Here is a 19,216-nt window from a genome sequence, read left to right as displayed (position 1 = left end):
AGAAAGAAATTGATAAAAAAAATTTTTTTTACATTAGAAAATGCTGTAATAAAGTTTGATGATTTACTTTCCAGAACTAAATGGAACTAAAAGTAGATCAGGAATCTTTTTGTTGCTGTCTGAAATTTTGGAATTCAGCCTCCTAACTTCTGAGTATGATGTGCTCTTCATTTTAGCATTTGATGGAAAAAATTAAAACAGTGTTCTTAAATGAGAAATAATATAAGAAGTACTTAAGAACTCTGTTTGACCTGAATATTTAGATCTTTTTTTAAGAACCATGGTATACTTCCCATTTGTGATGACTTACATTTGAAAATACAAAATATTTTTAAAAGGTTTTTCTGAAATTATTTGACATTTATGTGATGAATACTGTAATACCTGTGGGTATGAAGACCGTAAGAGCAGTGTTAATGTGGACAGTCAAATCTGCCAAATAAAAACTGGATATGGATAATGATTCAAAACTCACAGTTTAACAGAGGAAAATACCAAGTTACTCTAACACAAGGATGATAGTAATAATTACCTTATAGGGTTTTCAAAGTATTAACATGTTAAGTAAATATTATAAGAAATGCTCTATAAATGTCTGTACTTGTTATTGCAGTATTTTATACTATTAAGTGGAGAAGGCAATGGCACCCCAGTCTAGCACTCTTGCCTGGAAAATGCCATGGACAGAGGAGCCTGGTAGGCTGCAGTCCATGGGGTCGCTAAGAGTCGACCACGACTGAGCGACTTCGCTTTCACTTTTCACTTTCATGCATTGGAGAAGGAAATGGCAACCGACTCCAGTGTTCTTGTCTGGAGAATCCCAGTGACAGGGGAGACTGATGGGCTGCCGTCTATGGGGTCGCATAGAGTTGGACATGACTGAAGTGACTTAGCAGCAGCAGGATCCTATTAAGAACCATACTTCTTGTTGTTGTTCAGTCACTAAGTCATGTCTGACTCTTTGCTACCCCATGAACTGCAGCATTTTCCAGTTTGCTTAGATTCATGTCCATTGAGTTGGAGATGCTGTCTAATCATCTCATCCTATTCTGCCCTTTTCTCCTTTTGCTTTCAATCTTTCCCAGCATCAGGATCTTTTCCAATGAGTTGGCTCTTTGCTTGATGACTAGAAACATACAAAATGTGCAGTTGAGATTCAAATGAAAGGGCAGTTCTATACCAGAGTCATTAAGTAAAGTGTCATTAAGCTCTTCTTTAGGTAGGACATATCATTCACATAAAAATTGGAGAGAATGGTGTTGCAGTTAGAATTGCAGCCTTTGAAAGACCCATGAAGATAAGCAAGTCCATGGTATTTTCAGAGAATAAGGATCTAACATGACTAGGGTACATGAGTTATGGTAAAGCACTCTAATCTGTGAAGAAAGCAGCCTGATACAGTGGGAAGTAGTTCCTGTTTCTCCTTGATAAAATATGTCTTAGCAAGTTTTTATCCTCTTTTGTGTGGGAAGTGTTTATGAAGGACTTGGAGTAATACTGGTACATAAAAGTTTGTCACTGCCTTTGTTGTTACACTTCTTTATTTGGTTTCTTATTAATAGCTTTACTTATAAAATACTGATTTAAAGAAATACTTTATCATTAATTTCTTTGTAGTTCTGAAAAGCTGTATGGAAGTTACTTAAGAAAATACTATAGTTAAAAAATCGACTGAATGCTACACATCCTTTTATTGACAGTTTTACTCTTTAATTTCATTTTCTTTTGTGCTTAGCAAAGGTTCCGATACATTTTAGAAACTCAGTAAATATTTATTGACCAATATGTATAGGTAGACATTGTATGTGCCATTTGAAATGTGAAGAATCTCCAAATTTCTTAACTTGTGCTGCCAGCTAATAGAAAAGTTCAGTATAGGCAGTCATTCTAACATAAGAGTAAGCTGTATAAAAATATGGAATCATACAAAAATTTTTCTTTTTAAAATAAATGACTCACATTTTGTGGCAATGGTAGGGGCTATTTAGATATTTTTATCCAATGTGGATTTTCCTTTTAAAAATGAGAAGTTCCTTTGCAAATAATTTTGCATACTCTCTTAGAAAAAAAAATTGGAGATATGCTAGTGTGAAAGACAAGATAGAAACAAAGCTTTTGATTAAAATATCACTAGGTTGCTTGAAGTTAATTGACATATATGCTTAGGGGCAGAGGGACTAATTAATACTCTTTATTAACTTTAAATTATTTAAAAAGATACTGATATTCATTAAAAAGAATCAAGTTACATCTTTTGAAGTCCTACATTATATAATCATTACTTTTCTGAATAAATGAAGCTTGTTTAAAACACTAAAGTGAAATTATTTTTGTCTTCACTTGTGTTTTTATGTCAGAAAAATTATTAAATAAGATAAAATACATTTTAGATTTGTGCATTTTATCTCTTTTTTTAAGCACAGATACTCTTGACTTAGTGCCTTTAAAGTATTCCTAGATTTTGATCAAGAAGCAGTCTGAAAATCACTGGTTTGAAGGACTTGTCTGATAAATTTGTTATGCCAATAGTGTCTTAAGTCTGTGTTTCTAGTTTCCAAATTGGCAGTGGAATTTTTACTTTTGTATAATCAGTTGGATCTGATTTCATTTCTGAGAGCCTACCTTATTTGCAGTTGGCTTGAATTTATTTTAGGATAAAACAAGAGCTTCTAGGGTCGGGGGCAAGGTGGAAAGCCAGACGGCACAGATTATGGTTAGCTGTTCAGAATGCTTCCATGTTCTGTTTTTATTCATACATACAAATCCTTTGACAATAAACATGGTATGTAAATAAAGGTGCTACTGTTTGTTTTAAAGATCTTTCTTAATTTTTTTATGTGACTTTCTTTAGAGACCAAGAAGCGTCAGTGTAAAGTTCTCTTTGAATACATTCCACAAAATGAGGATGAACTGGAGCTTAAAGTGGGAGATATTATTGATATTAGTGAAGAGGTAAGTAAAAACACATGTTAGAGATAAAGCAGCAATCAGAATTAATGCTCTGGGTATTAGGAAAATGCTTTGTAAGAATATTAATTTTTAAAATTTATTTTGCCAGTTTTTAAAAAAATTTTAAGATATGTATTTTAAAGTGGATCTTTAATGACCTAAAGGAAGGTTATTTAATTGTAGAAATAAAGCTTTATTCATCCTTGCAATGCCTAATATTTGTGTACTGAATTTATATCTTTGACTTTAAAAATAAAATAAGCTCTTTTTTTAAGCTAAAATTGATGTAATCTAAATAGCTAAGCATATAAACCTTTCTTTGATTCTGAATTCACTTTAGACACAAGCCATAAAACTAGAAAGATTTTTACCTTTTGCACAGTAGAGATGTTTGCAAGCAGAATGTAAAAGCTTTGTTTTGTTTGAATGATCACATTCAAATATTAACCCCAAAACACTTTGCCTCATTTTAATATCTTAGAATAATATTTTAAAATATTTCAAAAATAGCTTTTCATATATCTACTTTTATCATTAAAGGAATATCAAAGTGTTATTTAGCAGCTAAAGATGCCATTTTCAGAGTACGTATTTTGATATCAAGTATTGCCACTGTAACTGATTTTGTTTGATAACATGTAATTTATCGCTAGTTTTTGTTAAATTCCAGTGTGTTTATATAAAAGGCAGTTCTGGTTTATGTCTACCAGGTGGCAATAATAGCAGTGTTCATCAAGCTTACATTATGCCTGACGCACCATTCTGAGTGTTTCAAACTTATTATTTCATTTAAGTTTCTGAACAACCTAAGGAGATAGGAATTTTTATCCCCATTTTACAAACTAGATGGAATCACAGCAGTTAAGGGATTGGCTTATCTCCTGTTGTTGCAGGACACAGCATTCCAAATTTTGTGGCAGAGAACACTGTTTTGTTAGGTTTGTTAGTTACGTGTGTCCAGAATTCATCTGTTCTGTGATTTATTATAAGATCTCATTGTGGAAGGGTTGCAAGGTGCTATTGATTAATCTGTGTATGATTAATTCAATCCACATAGATTTAATCTACTTAAAAATTGTTTCCCCCTTTGTTTTTTCTTATAGATTTAAAGGGATTATTTTGTACCGCTAACTTTGTGCCTGTTCATTTCTGTAGCTCAGTTTTTCTGTTGGGGAAGTGAAAACTTAAGAGAAACTATTATTATTTTTGAGTTGTGAACTCTTTCAGGTAGAAGAAGGCTGGTGGAGTGGAACCCTGAACAACAAGTTGGGACTGTTTCCCTCCAATTTTGTGAAAGAATTAGAGGTAACAGATGATGCTGAAACTCATGAAGCCCAGGAAGATTCAGGTAGACTATTTTAAAATTTTGAATAGATTTAAACCAATTTTGTATATGACTAGTGTTCATTTTGTATACTTTCAGTCTCTTGTCTTTTTGAACTATGAGCTTCAGTTTATCTACTTTTTAAAAAAGCAACTTATGACAAGGACTTAAAGTGAAAATGTTAGTTGCTCAGTCGTGTCTGACTGCAACCCCATGGACTGTACCCGCCAGGCTCCTCTGTCCATGGGGTTCTCCAGGCAAGAATACTGGAGTGGGTAGCTATTCCCTTCTAGGTAATTTACTGTTTTCCCTTCTGATGTCTGCTTCAACCCAAAATAAACTTATAGTACCTTTATTATGAAATGATACTGCTTATGTTACCTGATTTCTTCCCACTTAAGTTCTACTTATATACAGTTGTGATCAGAGTTTGCAAATGGCCTGACTACTTAAGAAATATTAGAAGTTCAAAAGAATCTTCCTCTGAGTTTCTGTATTCACATAATAGATTTTGTTTTCTGTGTGTAGCCAGAATGTAATTTAACTATTTTGTGATCTCTGTCATTTAGAGACTCACCTATATATTATTCTTAAATTTGCTCACCATTCAAAAGTATAATTGAAAAACCTTTATCCCCAAACTTGGAATTACATCTGTGAACTGCTGAGGGATTTAGGAGAGATTTTTTTTTTTTTAAAGACATTAAATTCATAAGTGGTGGCATAGGGATAAGTAGATATTTTTCTTTATGGAAAAGTATGTAGTGAAAATGTTCAGGGAGTAACACTTGTACACTTGTGTTATTTGGTAGTTTTATAATGGTTACATAGATTCATAGATAATGAGGTATAGACATACAACCTTAAGATTGTTGATATTGCTTTTTTATTTCAAAGACAGTGTAGAGTCAAGATATGAAGACTATTGTTTTAGTCCATTAGAGCTGCTGTAACAAACTACCACAATCTAGGTAGCATAAAAACAACAGAGATTTATTTTTCATAGTTCTGCAAACTGGGAAGTCCAAGATCGAGGCTCCTTTCTGGTGCATAGTTGCTGACTTCTCACTTTATCCTCACGGGGAGCTGTCTGCAGCCTCTTTGTAAGACACTAATCCCATTCCTGAGGGCTCTGCCCTCATGACCTAATCACCTCTCTGAAGGGCCACCTCTTCACTTGGGGAGCTAGGATTTCAACATAGGAATGTTGCAGGGACGATTACTACTTTGCACACTGTCCCCTGAATTACTTCAGGCACATATTGGTATTAAGTATCATAGATACTGAATCTACTGATGTTTATTTTTAATGTTAAAATTTTGTGTGAATTAAAGTGTATAGTGAAATAGTCTTTATGATGCCATATAAACTGAGCCCTTAAAATATTATATGAAATTCAAAATCCATAAGGGATCAGTAGCAAAAGAAATCGAATTTAAATTTGGATGTAGTTCATTACTTCATAATTATAATACTTTGGGCATTTCCTTGCACTGTTCAGCCTTATTTAAATTTTAGTAACCTTGCAGAATCATAATCTGTTAAAAATGTACTTCCTTGCTTGCTTAACCCCTTTACAATAACAGTGCATTCTAAATGTGGAGCTTTGTGATTATGGGGTGGGAAGTCAGTGGTTGAAGTACACTGTAATTTCCCTTTTTTTTTAAACTCGAATTTTCAGGCAGAAAGATTTTGCATATTGATGTAAGTGCCAAGAAGTGAGCACTTTATAAGGTCTTTAGAACTTTAGTGAAGACATGGTGTCCTTTGAGTTTTAATTTAAGCATTTGATATCTTACACATTGGGTCTTAGAGAATGAAATATAACATCTTTTGTGTTAACTGATGTTTTGACAGTCTTCTTTAGTCAGTAAAATAGCATCTATTTCAGATAACTGTTACAGGAATTACCAGCTGTTCATTATAAAACGTGTTCTTTTTTTGTTTTGTTTATAGTATTGGAATGCCATATCCACTGCATTTATTTTACATAGTTTCTTCTTACACTCCTTCTTTTAACAGATAGAATGAAATATATGGGATGTGTTCATGGTTTGACCAGTTAAACTCTGGCTATTACTGCTAAGAAGATAATTCTGACTCTAGACAGTAGGTAGACAGTATTACCTGAGCCTTTATGAGTAATTTATTTTCATGCCCTCTATTTTCATTGAAGAACTGTGGAATAAAAGCTATAAGAAAGCCCCTGTTTATATTTTTTAATAGGAATATGGTAAATTTATAATCTGTTCTATTACTTAGTGGTTTCTATATAAAAATCTCAAGATTAATATCTTTTTAGTAGTCAATTTCAGGAAAAGCATTGCTTCTCTAGGGAAGTGTTATATTTCAGTTTTTATAATGAAGTGACTACCCTTTCATTTTGTCAAATATTCTTAGCCTTTGTTGTTTAGAGTGTCCTTTTGTCTTGCCTGTAAAACTGTCTTTTCATGTACTTTCACCCCTGTGAGAAATATGAGCAGTGATATATGAGTTTGATGGCATTTCCCATGGATCCAATGTATTCTCAAATCTGAAATTTAAACATTGAAGTGAGTAAAGGGAAATTCTAAATATAAATGTTATTTAATTAAGTCAACATTTCTATATTTGTTCGCTCAGTGCATTGAGTGCTCATTGAGCATATTGTGCACGCTTGCTGTTTCTGTCCCATGTCATCATACTCTTCTTAAGAAACTGACATACTATGATTTCCTGCATTTCTGATTGGTCTTTTATGAATTAGAAATACCTAAAATTGTTTCTAAATATTGGGAAAAAAAATCAGTGTAAAGTGCTTAGGATATTTTACTACTCAGCAATTTTATTTTTATTCTACCATTTTTTTATTAGGAGTTATAGGATATAAATACTGTGGAAGTGGAATGTCAAGGTTTTTGTGATTTCAGGTGTCATTCTTTAAAAACCAATTATCCTTTCAGAAGCTGTTCTGACTGGGCCTACCTCACCTTTACCCCTCTCTCTGGGGAACGGGACTGAAAATGCACCTGGATCAGTTACCCAGCCAAAGAAAATCCGAGGAATTGGATTCGGAGATATTTTCAAAGAAGGCTCTGTGAAACTGAGGACAAGAACATCCAGTAGTGAAACAGAGGAGAAAAAACCAGAGAAGGTAGTAGTGATGAGCTTTCCTTAGATTCACCCCCTTCATTCTCTCATTAAGCAGTTTTAAAATGTCACAATTAGTTTGCAGCTCTGCTACCTCTTTTTTTTTTTTTTTTGAGATTGCCAGTGATGGGTTATGAATGAGAAGACTGTGAGAAACTGTTTTTAAGCTTAAGTGACTTCCTTTAATGTTTACATTTGATTCTTATAAAATTGGATGGAGAGGGGCCAGTAAATTTAACACAAACTTTTCTTAGTGGAAATTTTAAAGTTTTATTATAGTGTAAAACTATAAAAGGCAAATATATTTTTGTTTTCCTTTTAAAGCTAAAATTATGTTTTGCCTCTCAGTTTGAAGTAGCCCTAAAATGGGCCATTTTAAAATGAATTTACAGTGGGATATTAAGTTAAATTAGGCCTTGCTTAATTTTTCTCTGGATTGTTAGTAGTGGTGAACTCTACCAATCATTAGCCCTAGGTGTATGGAACACTTTATTTTTTACTAGCATTTCACTGGCATTGTGAAATAAATCAAAGAGAATGTACCATCTAATAAGAGATTTTAAAATAAATCATTAAATTTTTACTTTGGGGGGAAATAGCTACAGTCTTTAGGACGTTTATTTCAGGTCTTGTTTCTGGTGTTAACACCTTGGAGATTAGTTTGAGTACTTACTTGAGGAGGCTTGTCCCTTGACTTTTAAAGTATTGTTTCCCTTCTGGTTCTCCTTTGTTATGTCTTATTTAACTCATAATATTTGAAAATGTTTTAGTATTTACTTGTCTTTTTTAGTTACATTTCACTATTAAGACTGTTTTGGTTGGTGAAATATATTCTGAAATTTTCTCCTAAAATGGTTAGTTTCAACTTTTTTTTTTCCTTCCTTTCCCAGCCTGTCACATATTTTCTTATATAATAACAAGTTAGGTTCGGGAAAGAGAGAGCTTACTCTTTCTCCTGCCCTCTCCTAGCTGTGTGACTGTCTGAAATTAGGATTATGGGCCTAATTCATTCTTAGTTTTAAAGGTACAGATTAGAATTCTTGTTGGGATGGTGCTATATAGTCCTGTAACAGCTAGGAATATCTAGAAGCAGTGTCTGCATTATGAGGGATATTAGGCTAGATGATCTGGGGTCCCTTTCTAACTCTAAAGCTTATGTTATGTTGAATAACTTTATCTGATTATTGATTACACTGGTAATCTTTCCTTTGCCATTTTTTAAAAAATTTCTGGCTGGCTGTGCTAGGCTTTCATTGATGCGGGCTTTTCGCTACTTGGGGTGAACAGGGGCTTCTCATTGTAGTGGCTTCTCTTGTTGCGGAGCACAGGCTTGAGGAGTACAGGCTTCATAAGTTACAACATGTGGGCTCAGTAGTTATGGCACAGGGGCTTAGTTGCTCCATGGCATGTGGGATCTTCCTGGACCAGGGATTGAACCCGTATCCCCTGCATTGGAAGGCGGATTCTTCAACACTGAACCACCAAGGAAGCCCCTCCTTTGCCATTGATAATGTTCAGTAAAGAGTTGTTGTAAGTGAGAGCACTCTCAGGATTACCATGTAAGATGGCCTTCCAAGACTTGATTTGATCACTGACCTAGGAATTGATAAAGTTGGGAGCACATTTGCTGTGTTTGTAAGCAACACCAGATTGGAAGATATAATGGAGAAAAGTTAGGAGAAACTAAAGTGAGTATTTTAAAAGATAAGTAGAATGCCCAATGATATTACCAGTTAGCCAGTATGCTCAGATTTTTAACTAATGAAATCTAAGGTCAAATGTAGTGTTACTTCAGAGAAGAGAACTTAAGGAAACACTAAGACATGATGAAAGGCTTACTGTAGTTGGTCACAATGGAAAACTGTCCACTAGACTATATAGTTACAAGGGTTGTAACATTACCTAAATGCTTTCATTCTGGTAGCAGTATTGAAGTAAGTATAAAAACTTTCTTTTCTTCTCTGTCTCATTGTGAGGAAGTTCAGTTCTGTTGTTTAAGAGCCCACCTTCTGGAGTCAAACTTTCAAGGTTCAAGTCTGGGCTGCACTGCTAAATTATTTTTATTGTGGTCAAGTTATTTAACTGCTTTCTAACATAAAAAGAGTGACTGATAGTGCCTACTTTATTCTGATTGTTCTGAGGATTAAATTACACGGCATGTAAAGCGCTTATTGGAGAAGGCAATGGCACCCCACTCCAGTACTCTTGCCTAGAAAATCCCATGGATGGAGGAGCCTGGTGGGCTGCAGTCCATGGGGTCGCTAAGAGTTGGACACGACTGAGCGACTTCCCTTTCACTTTTCACTTTCACGAGTTGGAGAAAGAAATGGCAACCTACTCCAGCGTTCTTGCCTGGAGAATCCCAGGGACGGGGGAGCCTGGTGGGCTGCCGTCTATGGGGTCGCAACGCACAGAGTCAGACACAACTGAAGTGACTTAGCAGCAGCAGCAAAGTGCTTATTAGCTCAGAGATTGATACATGGTACATTTTCAAATGCTATTTTTATTTGTTTTGGAGGTTCTAAAATAAATCACAGCATTTTGGGTATCAGAGTATGTTTGTTAGCCTTAAGACAGAGCATTTTAAAACTAGAAGTTCTAGGCTATCATTTAAATAGCTTTTTGGATATTTATCATTTCATGGCAGAGTTTTCAGTTATATTACTAACCTGGCTACAAGTACTGTTAGGGAAAACTAGATAATTGTTAACGGAAATTTTGTTTAACGTTATTAGCTTTGTTACAACTTAAAATAGATGATACTATCCTTTCTATTCTAGCCTTTAATCACACAGTCACTAGGATCCAAAACTCAGAGTGTGGAGATAACAAAAACAGACACTGAAGGTAAAATTAAAGGTAAGTTTTTTAATGAAAGGTTCCTGTTGAGTGAAGCATGCTCAAATATATTATTAGATTTGTTGAAGACATTTGTTACATTGTACTACTTCATCAGAGTATTAAATCCTCCTAGATGTGAACACCATGAGGTCAGAGATTTTTGGATGTTTTTTGTTCCTTGATGTATCCAGTACAGTTAGAACTGTGCCTGGAACAGGTAGGCACATAGTAACTATTTGAATGAATGAATGATCAATGAAACTCGTTATTTACTTCAGCATGAATGGCTTAAATTATTGAAATCATCTCTAAAAGCTTCTAGTGTTCATTTCTTTAGACAAAATGGAGGCTTAATAAGTATTTGTTGAAAGAAGTAATTTATATATAAACTTTATTTACATTTTTCATTTTAGCTAAGGAATACTGTAGAACGCTCTTTGCCTATGAAGGTACTAATGAAGATGAACTGACTTTTAAAGAGGGGGAGATAATACAGTTGATAAGCAAGGTAAGATACTTCTCAGGCTTTTCAGTGACTAACTTAACTTACTCATAGAAGTATTCTTTCAGTAGTCTTGCATTCACACTGGAAGGTAAGCTATGAAAGACCTGGCCTTCGTCATGCGTGTTGCTGTGACCTCAGAACCTGGACTATAGTAGTAAGTGGTCAGAAAGATTTTTTTAAAGCAAATGTTTATTGTCTATTATTGTTATAATTGATGTTTTGGAAATTATTTTTACCCTCATGTTGTGGAGAAATATATATTTTTAGTAGGATCTCAAAGTCTGCATTTTTCCCTTATAGAAAAAATGGAATTCAGTGTTTTCTTATTTTGTTGCTACCTTTTTTCTTATTTAGATATAGCCACTATTATCTTTATTCTTCATTTTGCGGTTTAGGAGACTGGAGAAACTGGCTGGTGGAAGGGTGAACTGAATGGTAAAGAAGGAGTATTTCCAGACAATTTTGCTATTCAGATAAATGAACTGGACAAGGACTTTCCTGTAAGCTTTTCTTTTTCAGTGATGATGATAAGTTAAAAAACCTTTTGCTAATATTTCTTAAAGAAACAAGTTTTTTACATAGTTACTGAGTAAATTTTCCAGGAATTTCAGACTTATATAATCAGGTAAAGATTATTTGAATTATGGTAAAATAAAACAGTGTATCACTTCTGTGTTTTGTTCCTGTTTTTCTTTTCCTTTGACTAAAAATTAACTTAGACTTTATTACTTTATTATGATTAAAAGAAAAAAGACTGGCTGTACTATTCAGACAAATTAGCACTTGACTGTAAGTCATTATGTTTAATTTTGTTGAAAATTTTTATTTTAAGGTACTGTTGGTTACTGTTACTCTGTCACTGCATTTTTGGGACAGTGAGAAGGCTTTATTTAGCCTCCTCATAGGATTTAATGTATCGATCTCACTTCTCACAGTGAATAAAGTGAGACTGAGTCAGTGATGTTTTGCTTTTCTACAGTTTGATCCCCTTTTTTCACCTATGGAGGGATTAATGAATTTTTAAACAAGAGGAAAAGATTTACACAGAGAGCTGGCAAACCCCAGCAAGGCAGTTTGCCATATTTAAGCCAGTGCAGAAATCTCTAACCTTTGAAATCTTTTATTTAAAGTAAATTACAAAAGGATAATGTATGAAGGCTTACACTGTCTGAGATCTTCCTTTGCTAAATTCATTCATTATTAATTCAACAGGCTTCAGGTGTACTTTATTTTTACACACTTTATACTCTTGTTAATGAACTCTTTTTTTTTTTTTTTGGCTTTTATTCGATGTTCATGGAGTATTGATTATCAGTTATTTTTAATTTGGAAAAACCAAATTCACAAACTTAGAAATGTGTTTCAAGTTTTTTAAGGCAAAAATAAATGAATGCTTGTAAACCTAAGAGAATTTTAATAAATTAAAAAATAGACCTTTGCCTTTATGTTCTTTTTGAGAGTCCTGAATAATCAAAGTGAAAGCTCTGTATATTTATTAGGTATTCTTCTTCTTTTAAAATAAAGTATCTTTCTTTCCCTGCCAGGTAAAGACAGGTAAAAATGGTGCATAGGAATCTTAAAATAGGGGAGATAGGGAAGAATGTTTCTGCTCATCATTAAGCTTTTTTAAGTTTATCTAAGTCAGTGATAATTTTTGAAATATTTTAATTTTTATCAAAGAGGCATTTGTTCTAATAGGATAAATGTTTTGTCTGTGATCTTTTGTGGAGTTGTTTGGATCTTATCATTTTATAATTTCTAGCAGGGATGGGATAAGGAGAGGTATTTATGTAACTTAGATTATTTATGATCAGAGTTTAACTATAAATATTTGATATGTAAGTGTTTTACTGTTTTCACAATTATTATTTTAATAGAAACCAAAGAAACCACCACCACCTGCTAAGGGTCCAAGTAAGTAAGAAACAGATTATTCAGTTTTCTGTTTTTTATAGTTTTAAGTTCTAAAATGATGAAATTGGGTCTTCTGTAAATCATTTATTTTTGTTAGCAAAAATTAAATGCTATGACACTATATAAAATTTTTTTAAAATACATGAAAATTGAGTGTTCATGTGTATTAGTATCTATCAGTATTTTTTAAAAGTATAAACTGTATAAAATTGGAATTTTGAAAATAATTTGGATATTTTATGACATTTTGAGTTAAGAAAATTGACTAAGCTTAAATCTTAAATATTTACCTAGCTGATAAGTTTTCAGATGTGATCCATTTTTCAGAGTCACAAACAAGTACTGATTTATTTATATATTCTTCAAAGAGTATGATAATGCTTAAGCAGACTGGAAGAGTTTTTGTTTTTCCTTTTTAAACAGTTGCATAAAGGATGAGTACCTAGAAGTGTTTTCTAGAGTTAATGTTTTATAATCTGACTCTATTTCTCTTAAGTTCTAACCCATAATTTCTGATTTTTAAATGTGCAGTCCAATTTTTTTTCCTTGAAAGATTTGCTTTTTTTTTTTTTTTTTTTGAGTAACACAAGTCCTTCCCTTCTCCATAGTTTCAGCTTTGTGTTTACTAACCTTATCTCAGAGCAAGGATTACCTTAAAGGTAATTTTCGTAGAAGCTGGCATTGGAGAGTTTTTAGCTACTAGTCATAAACTGGGCTTTGAAAATTAATTAAAATTTAAATAAAGTTAATTAGTTGCAGTAGCAGCATTTCAGGTCTCAGTGGTCAGTATTGGACCATACAAAAACAGAGTATTTCCATCATTACAGGAAGTTCTCCTGAGCAGTGGTGTTGCAGAGGATGTGAACTCCTTCACTTGAACGAGTAGGAACTCAGTCCACAGTGCTGTCCCTTAACTCAAGGTGATAGTGGCAGGTTCAGGGTTAGATACAGAGTGATTGCAGTTTATTGTTCATTCTGTTAAACATATGTTCATCTTATGTTATTTTTTCAACTTTTGCTTTTTAGTAGTATAATTATCTTTGTGCTCTAAAACTATCTTTTTTTTAAAGTATTAACTTTATTCCCCCTTTTAGTTTCAAAGCCTGAGCTGGTAGGTACCGAGAAGAAGTATTTTCCTACAAAGCCTGAGGAAAAAGGTGAGGTGATTTCTTCCAGTATCAGAAAAATAATTATTCTTTATCAGTGTAGAGAAAAATGTATCTCCACATTGAGTCACTGACACTGATTTTTAACAGGTGTTCATTATGTATTATGAAATTCTTGGGGTTTTCTGGGAGGGAGTTTGTCCAGATCAATAGGAAATTAAGATTTTACTCAAACTGATACCAGTTTACATTCATGAGAAAGTTATACCATCACTTCAGTAAGGATTTAGCATTTAATCAGTTATTTCTAATAATGTGTGAGAAAACCACACATTAAACAGTTATACTCTTATTATTTTCATAGTGTCCCAGTTGAAATATATCAAAAAATTTTTTTCTTGGGTATAAGAGTGAGGTCTTACCTAAAACATGGAAGTGATTTATTATGTATTGTTTGATTTTCACTGTGTATATTTATCATGTAAACTTGGAAAGGTATTCCAAGATATGTATTTTGTTTGAAAACATCACGTTTTGTTACCGTTAATACCTGCTTTTTGTACACAAGATCTGCAGTGGTTGTGTCTAGTAGAGTAGGTTATATACACTTGCAAAAACTTGTCACTGTTGCAGAATACTTTTGTATCTACTGCCAGTGTTGAGTCTACTTCCTGTTCTTGTCTTGCTTAAAGTGTTAATGTATTCTCTTAACGTAATGATTTCTCTTATTTCAGTCCCTAGTCTGGCTTCTATTTCACATTGTTACCAGATTAATTTTTTAAAGTTTTTTTTTTTTTAATTTATTTAGAAGTTTCAGAATCACAGCAGAATTGAGCAGAAAGCACAGAGTTCCTGTATCCTCCCTGCCCTAGGCATGCACGGCCTTCCCCTCCATCAGTGCACCCCACACTGGTTCCCCTGTTACAATCAGTGCACCTCCACTGACACAGAATCGTCACTGGGGGGTCACCTCTGGCATTGTGCATCTTAAGAGTTTGGACAAATGTATAACTGTGCTGTCATATAGGATAGTCTCACCTGTTTAAAATTCCTCTGTGTTCTGTGCTTTTCATCCCTCCCTTCCCTCAACCCCTGAAGCTGCCCATCCATTAATTTTCTCCCTAGTTTTATGGTTTTCAGAATGTCATATAACTGGGGGCTCATATACTACGTAGCTTTTTCACATTGTCTTCACTCTGTAATATTCATTTAGGGTTTATCGATGTCCTTTCATGGCTTAATAGCTCATTTCTTTTCAGTGTTGATTAATATTCCAGTGTCTGGATGTACCACAGTTTATCCATTCACCTACTAAAGTTGGTTTCAGGTTTTAGCAATTATGAATAATGCTGCTGTAAAACTTATGCAATCTTTTTGTGTGTCCATAAGTTTTCAATTCACTTGGGTAAATACCACGGGGTGTAATTGCTTGTTCATATGGTAAGAGCATGCTTAGTTTTGTGAGAAATTGTTAAATTGTCTTTCGTAGTGTCTGCACCATTTTGCATTCCCACCAGCAATGGATGAGAGTTCCTGTTGCTCCACGTCCTGGTCCGCATTTAGTGTTGTTAGGAAATGATCCCAGATTACGTTTTTGGTATTATCTTCTACTTTATTCACTAAATGTAGCACACTCTTGACTCTGAATGTCATACACCTTCATAGCTTTATCTCTTTCTCACTGGGCTCACCATGGAAAGTTTTTATATCCTCAACTCTCCTTTTTTTACATTTGAGATTTTAAAATTTAGATGCAAAGATATTTCTTGACTAGTCTTGTGATATAGCTATTGTTAGGTCTACATCTTGGATCAGTTTATTTTGGTACTTGGTTATAATATTTGTCCTACATGAAAAACCGTACAAAGATAATATAGAACCATCATAGAGTATATATACACACATATACACATACATACACATGTAAGAAGTTTGTTACTAAATTATTTTCATTGTTATTTCTTTTGTAGTCCCCTTTATCAAGTAGGTAAGGGTTTTGTTAAAATAAGGTAGTGACTTTCTATATTTCCTGAAATCAATCAGTTGATCTTATAAACAAAATGGGAGGTAACACATTTTTATTACATTTATTTTTTCAAAATGCTTGTCATGAGGAAGTGACAGGGACTGAATTTGCCCTCTTGAGTTAGAAAACTAAGAAGCTGGGTAAAATATATTTAACAGTGGTTTCAGACATTGGACAAAAGGTAACATAGGGCTGTTACCACTGACAGAAGTTATCACTGAAACCAATGAGGCAAACCCTAAAGTTACCCCCAGCTTATTGTCTAGAAGCAGTTTTCAGGCAGCAGAAAGAAAATGGATTTGCTTATGTGTCAGTGGAGTCCCTGAGGAAATGAGAGAGAAGGGACAGGAAAAAAATATGTGAAGAAATAATGGTTGAAAAATCTTTAGATTTGGAAGAAACTTGAAGCCCACAAATCCAGGCTGCTCAGTGAACTCCAAGCAGAAGAAACAGAAAGGATATCACCTTAAGGCACATCATAATAAGTTCTGTGAAAAGCAGTGATAAAGAGAAACATAAGGCTTGAAAGAAAATAACTGTCAACCTTGAATTCTCTACCTAGCAAAATTACTTTTCAGGCAGTGGAGGCAAAATTAAAACTTGGAGATAAAATCTGAGAGAATGCTTTGCCAGTAGACCTGTATGTACCGCACAGAGACGGTTTAAAGAGTTTCTTTTTGGCAGAAGGAAAATGATCCTGTGTTGGCATTTGGATGTACACAGAGTAATGAAGAATGCCAGAAGTGGTAATTATGTGAATGAATAAAAAAGACCTTCCCCCCCCTTATCTGTAAATGTTACCAAAACCACCAAAACTCTTCATTGAAAAAATTTTAAAGCTTACTGTGAAGTGTTGATTTCAAAGTTTAGGTGTACAAATGTAAGAAATTTTTAAATAAGTGAAATAAGACAAATACAACGAGGAAAACAATTCTTAATATTTTGAAAATGTTCTCCTTAACCTGGCATGACTTTAATCTGGTGCAAGAAATAAGAAGAATGTCAGTGCTTTCCCTATTAACTAGCATTCAGGGAGAGCCAGTATCAATTCAGAGGGTCTGACTATTATAGACATGGGATTCTCCAGGCAAGAATGCTGGCATGGGTTGCCATTTCCTTCTCCAGGGAATCTTCCCCACCCAGGATCAAACCAGGTCTCCCGCATTGCAGGCAGACGCTTTAACCTCTGAGCCACCAGGGAAGCCCATTATAGACATAGATTACATTATTTCTTTAAAAAAACAAACATAAGTTTCTCTCTCTTTCTTGTTCCAGAGTCAACAGAGAGAGCTTTTTCAAACCATAGCTAGGTCCCCTTGGAGGAACCTTAGCCTTCTGACAGGAGATGCAGTGTGTTCCTCCAGCATGCATTCCTTCCTTTTAGCTCTTTCTTGATCTCAGTTTCACAGAGCATGTCCTCTGAAAAACCCTGCCTTACTGATGAGTATAGAAGTGGAGCTACCAGAAAACATGAAACAGATCACCTCTTACCTTGGACTCTTAGGTGACTCCCTATTATCTCATGGGGCGCTTTTCCAGATCATAAGAATGGAGTTTAAATCCTCCCTGTCCAAGCCTCCGCATGGGTTGTCTCAAACCTGCTTTGCAGCATCATTCTCACTGTTTTCTCAGAGGTGCTGTGCTCATCATACATGTCCCTCAGGATAGTAGTGATCCCAACACTTAGGAGCACATGCTTTTCTCCTGCTTTGGGGGACGACTTTCCTGGACATACCTTTCAGTAGCCTGCTCCATTCTTACCAGAGTAGGACAAAGTTACTCAAATTCATTACTCAGCAAGGAAATGTAATTTTATTTAAACCAAAGTAAGATTCTCACCAACATGAGTGAAATTTTTTGCAAAAAACTTAGCAGCAGCAGCAATACTAAATGTTAGTGAGGATCCAGATTATCGAAACACTCACACATTGTAGGTGGGAATGTAAGTTGTTACGTCTACCCTTGAGAACTAAAGTTGACCCTGTTGCCCAGGACTTTTATTTCTAATTACATACTCATGAGAAATGTGTGTTCCATATGTACACCAAAAGACTCAAAGTTTATCATAGCATCGTTTACATTGACCCTCAGTTGGAAAGAGCACAAAATGTCTATCAGTAGTTGAATGGATAAATAAATTGAAGTACATTCAGGTGCCAGGATACAGTATAGCATGTGTGTGTGTTAGTCACTCAGTCGTGTCTGACTCTGCGACCCCTTAGACTGTATCCTGCCAGGCTCCTCTGTCCATGGGATTCTTCAGGCAAGAATATATAGCATAGCAACAAATGAATACAATAGAGTTTCACACAGTAGCATATTATGATCTCATTGGTGTAAACTTAAAATATTCAGAAGTGATCTGTCGTGTTAGAAGACATCTTTGGATTGGAGCACTGAGGTGGTGATTGGAAAGAGGCATGAAGAGAAGGAACTTAATGTGGCTGAGGCTTAGTTCTTGGCTGGAGCGGTGGTTACTCAGATGTGTTCCTGTGATGATAGCTCCTTGAACTTTGTACTTAGACTTCTGAAAATACATCACGTTCCAGTTCGAGTCACTTCAGTGAGATAAATATGGGTAGTTTTGTTTGTTTTTTTTTTTTGGTCCTAAACTTTTCTAAAATGTTAGGGAAGTGGAATCAATTAAGGATATACTTCCTACTTTTTGCAGAGTACTGTGTTTTTCTCTAAAGCATTTCCAAGTGACCACTGATAAAATATGGAACAGGAACTTACAAGTATGTCATTATGTATTAACTATTCCTTTTTGGTGACAAAATTTTTATTAACATGACATGATACTGTTCTTAATTTTTTTCCCCAGCATATTTTCTTAACTATCTCATAAAATTATTAAGTGAAATGGTACTAATAAAATTCCTATTATAATGATAATAATTATAAATATAAGCCTGTCATTTTATCTGCAACTAATCAATCTAGCCTCAGTTTTTCAAAAAAATTTTTTGTCTTCATGATTATTTTTAAATAAATAAATAGCACTAGAGTTTCTACTCATTTTTAGTTCCCTATACTTCAGTTTTAGAAAGTGGACTGGATTTAAGTCCAGATAATGTTGTTTTCTGCTTAGAGTAAATTATACATGATTATATTGGAGTAGAATACCAACCCTAAGAGCAAAGGATGGTGGGAAGACAGTAAGAAGCAGGTGTTATTTGTTAATCAGAAGATTATCAGTGGTCCCCCTTCCTACCAGGGTAGAGTTTTTTAAAATGATAGTTAAGTTTAAAGTGGCTCAGACAGTAAAGAATCTGCCTGCAGTGCAGGCTACCCAGGTTTGATCCTTGAATTGGGAAGATCCCCTGGAGAAGGGAAGGGAGTGGCTCCCTACTCATGTGTTCTTGCCTGGAGAATCCCATGGACAGAGGAGCCTGGAGGACTGCAGTCCATGGGGTCGCAA

The 19,216-nt window shown here is 34.4% G+C and overlaps 1 protein-coding gene across 2 annotated transcripts in view; it reads left to right on the top strand.

The window, feature by feature from the left end:
* The window catches only part of LOC120870042 (CD2 associated protein), an 86,685-nt gene that overhangs the window by 48,477 nt on the left and 18,992 nt on the right, over positions 1-19,216 (top strand). The window contains exons 4-11 of one of the 2 annotated variants that reach the window (XM_040249504.1): positions 2,852-2,952; positions 4,177-4,297; positions 7,220-7,407; positions 10,184-10,262; positions 10,658-10,752; positions 11,145-11,249; positions 12,627-12,663; positions 13,758-13,820. In XM_040249504.1, coding sequence (XP_040105438.1) covers positions 2,852-2,952; positions 4,177-4,297; positions 7,220-7,407; positions 10,184-10,262; positions 10,658-10,752; positions 11,145-11,249; positions 12,627-12,663; positions 13,758-13,820 — 789 coding nt within the window. Of the gene's footprint in view, positions 1-2,851; positions 2,953-4,176; positions 4,298-7,216; positions 7,408-10,183; positions 10,263-10,657; positions 10,753-11,144; positions 11,250-12,626; positions 12,664-13,757; positions 13,821-19,216 lie in introns of both variants that reach the window. The other variant, XM_040249503.1, reaches the window with a different exon arrangement.

Source organism: Oryx dammah, unplaced genomic scaffold (assembly GCF_014754425.2).
Source record: "Oryx dammah isolate SB20612 unplaced genomic scaffold, SCBI_Odam_1.1 HiC_scaffold_11, whole genome shotgun sequence".
In the NCBI taxonomy this organism is placed as follows: domain Eukaryota; kingdom Metazoa; phylum Chordata; class Mammalia; order Artiodactyla; family Bovidae; genus Oryx; species Oryx dammah.
This window is presented reverse-complemented; position numbering and strand designations above follow the sequence as displayed.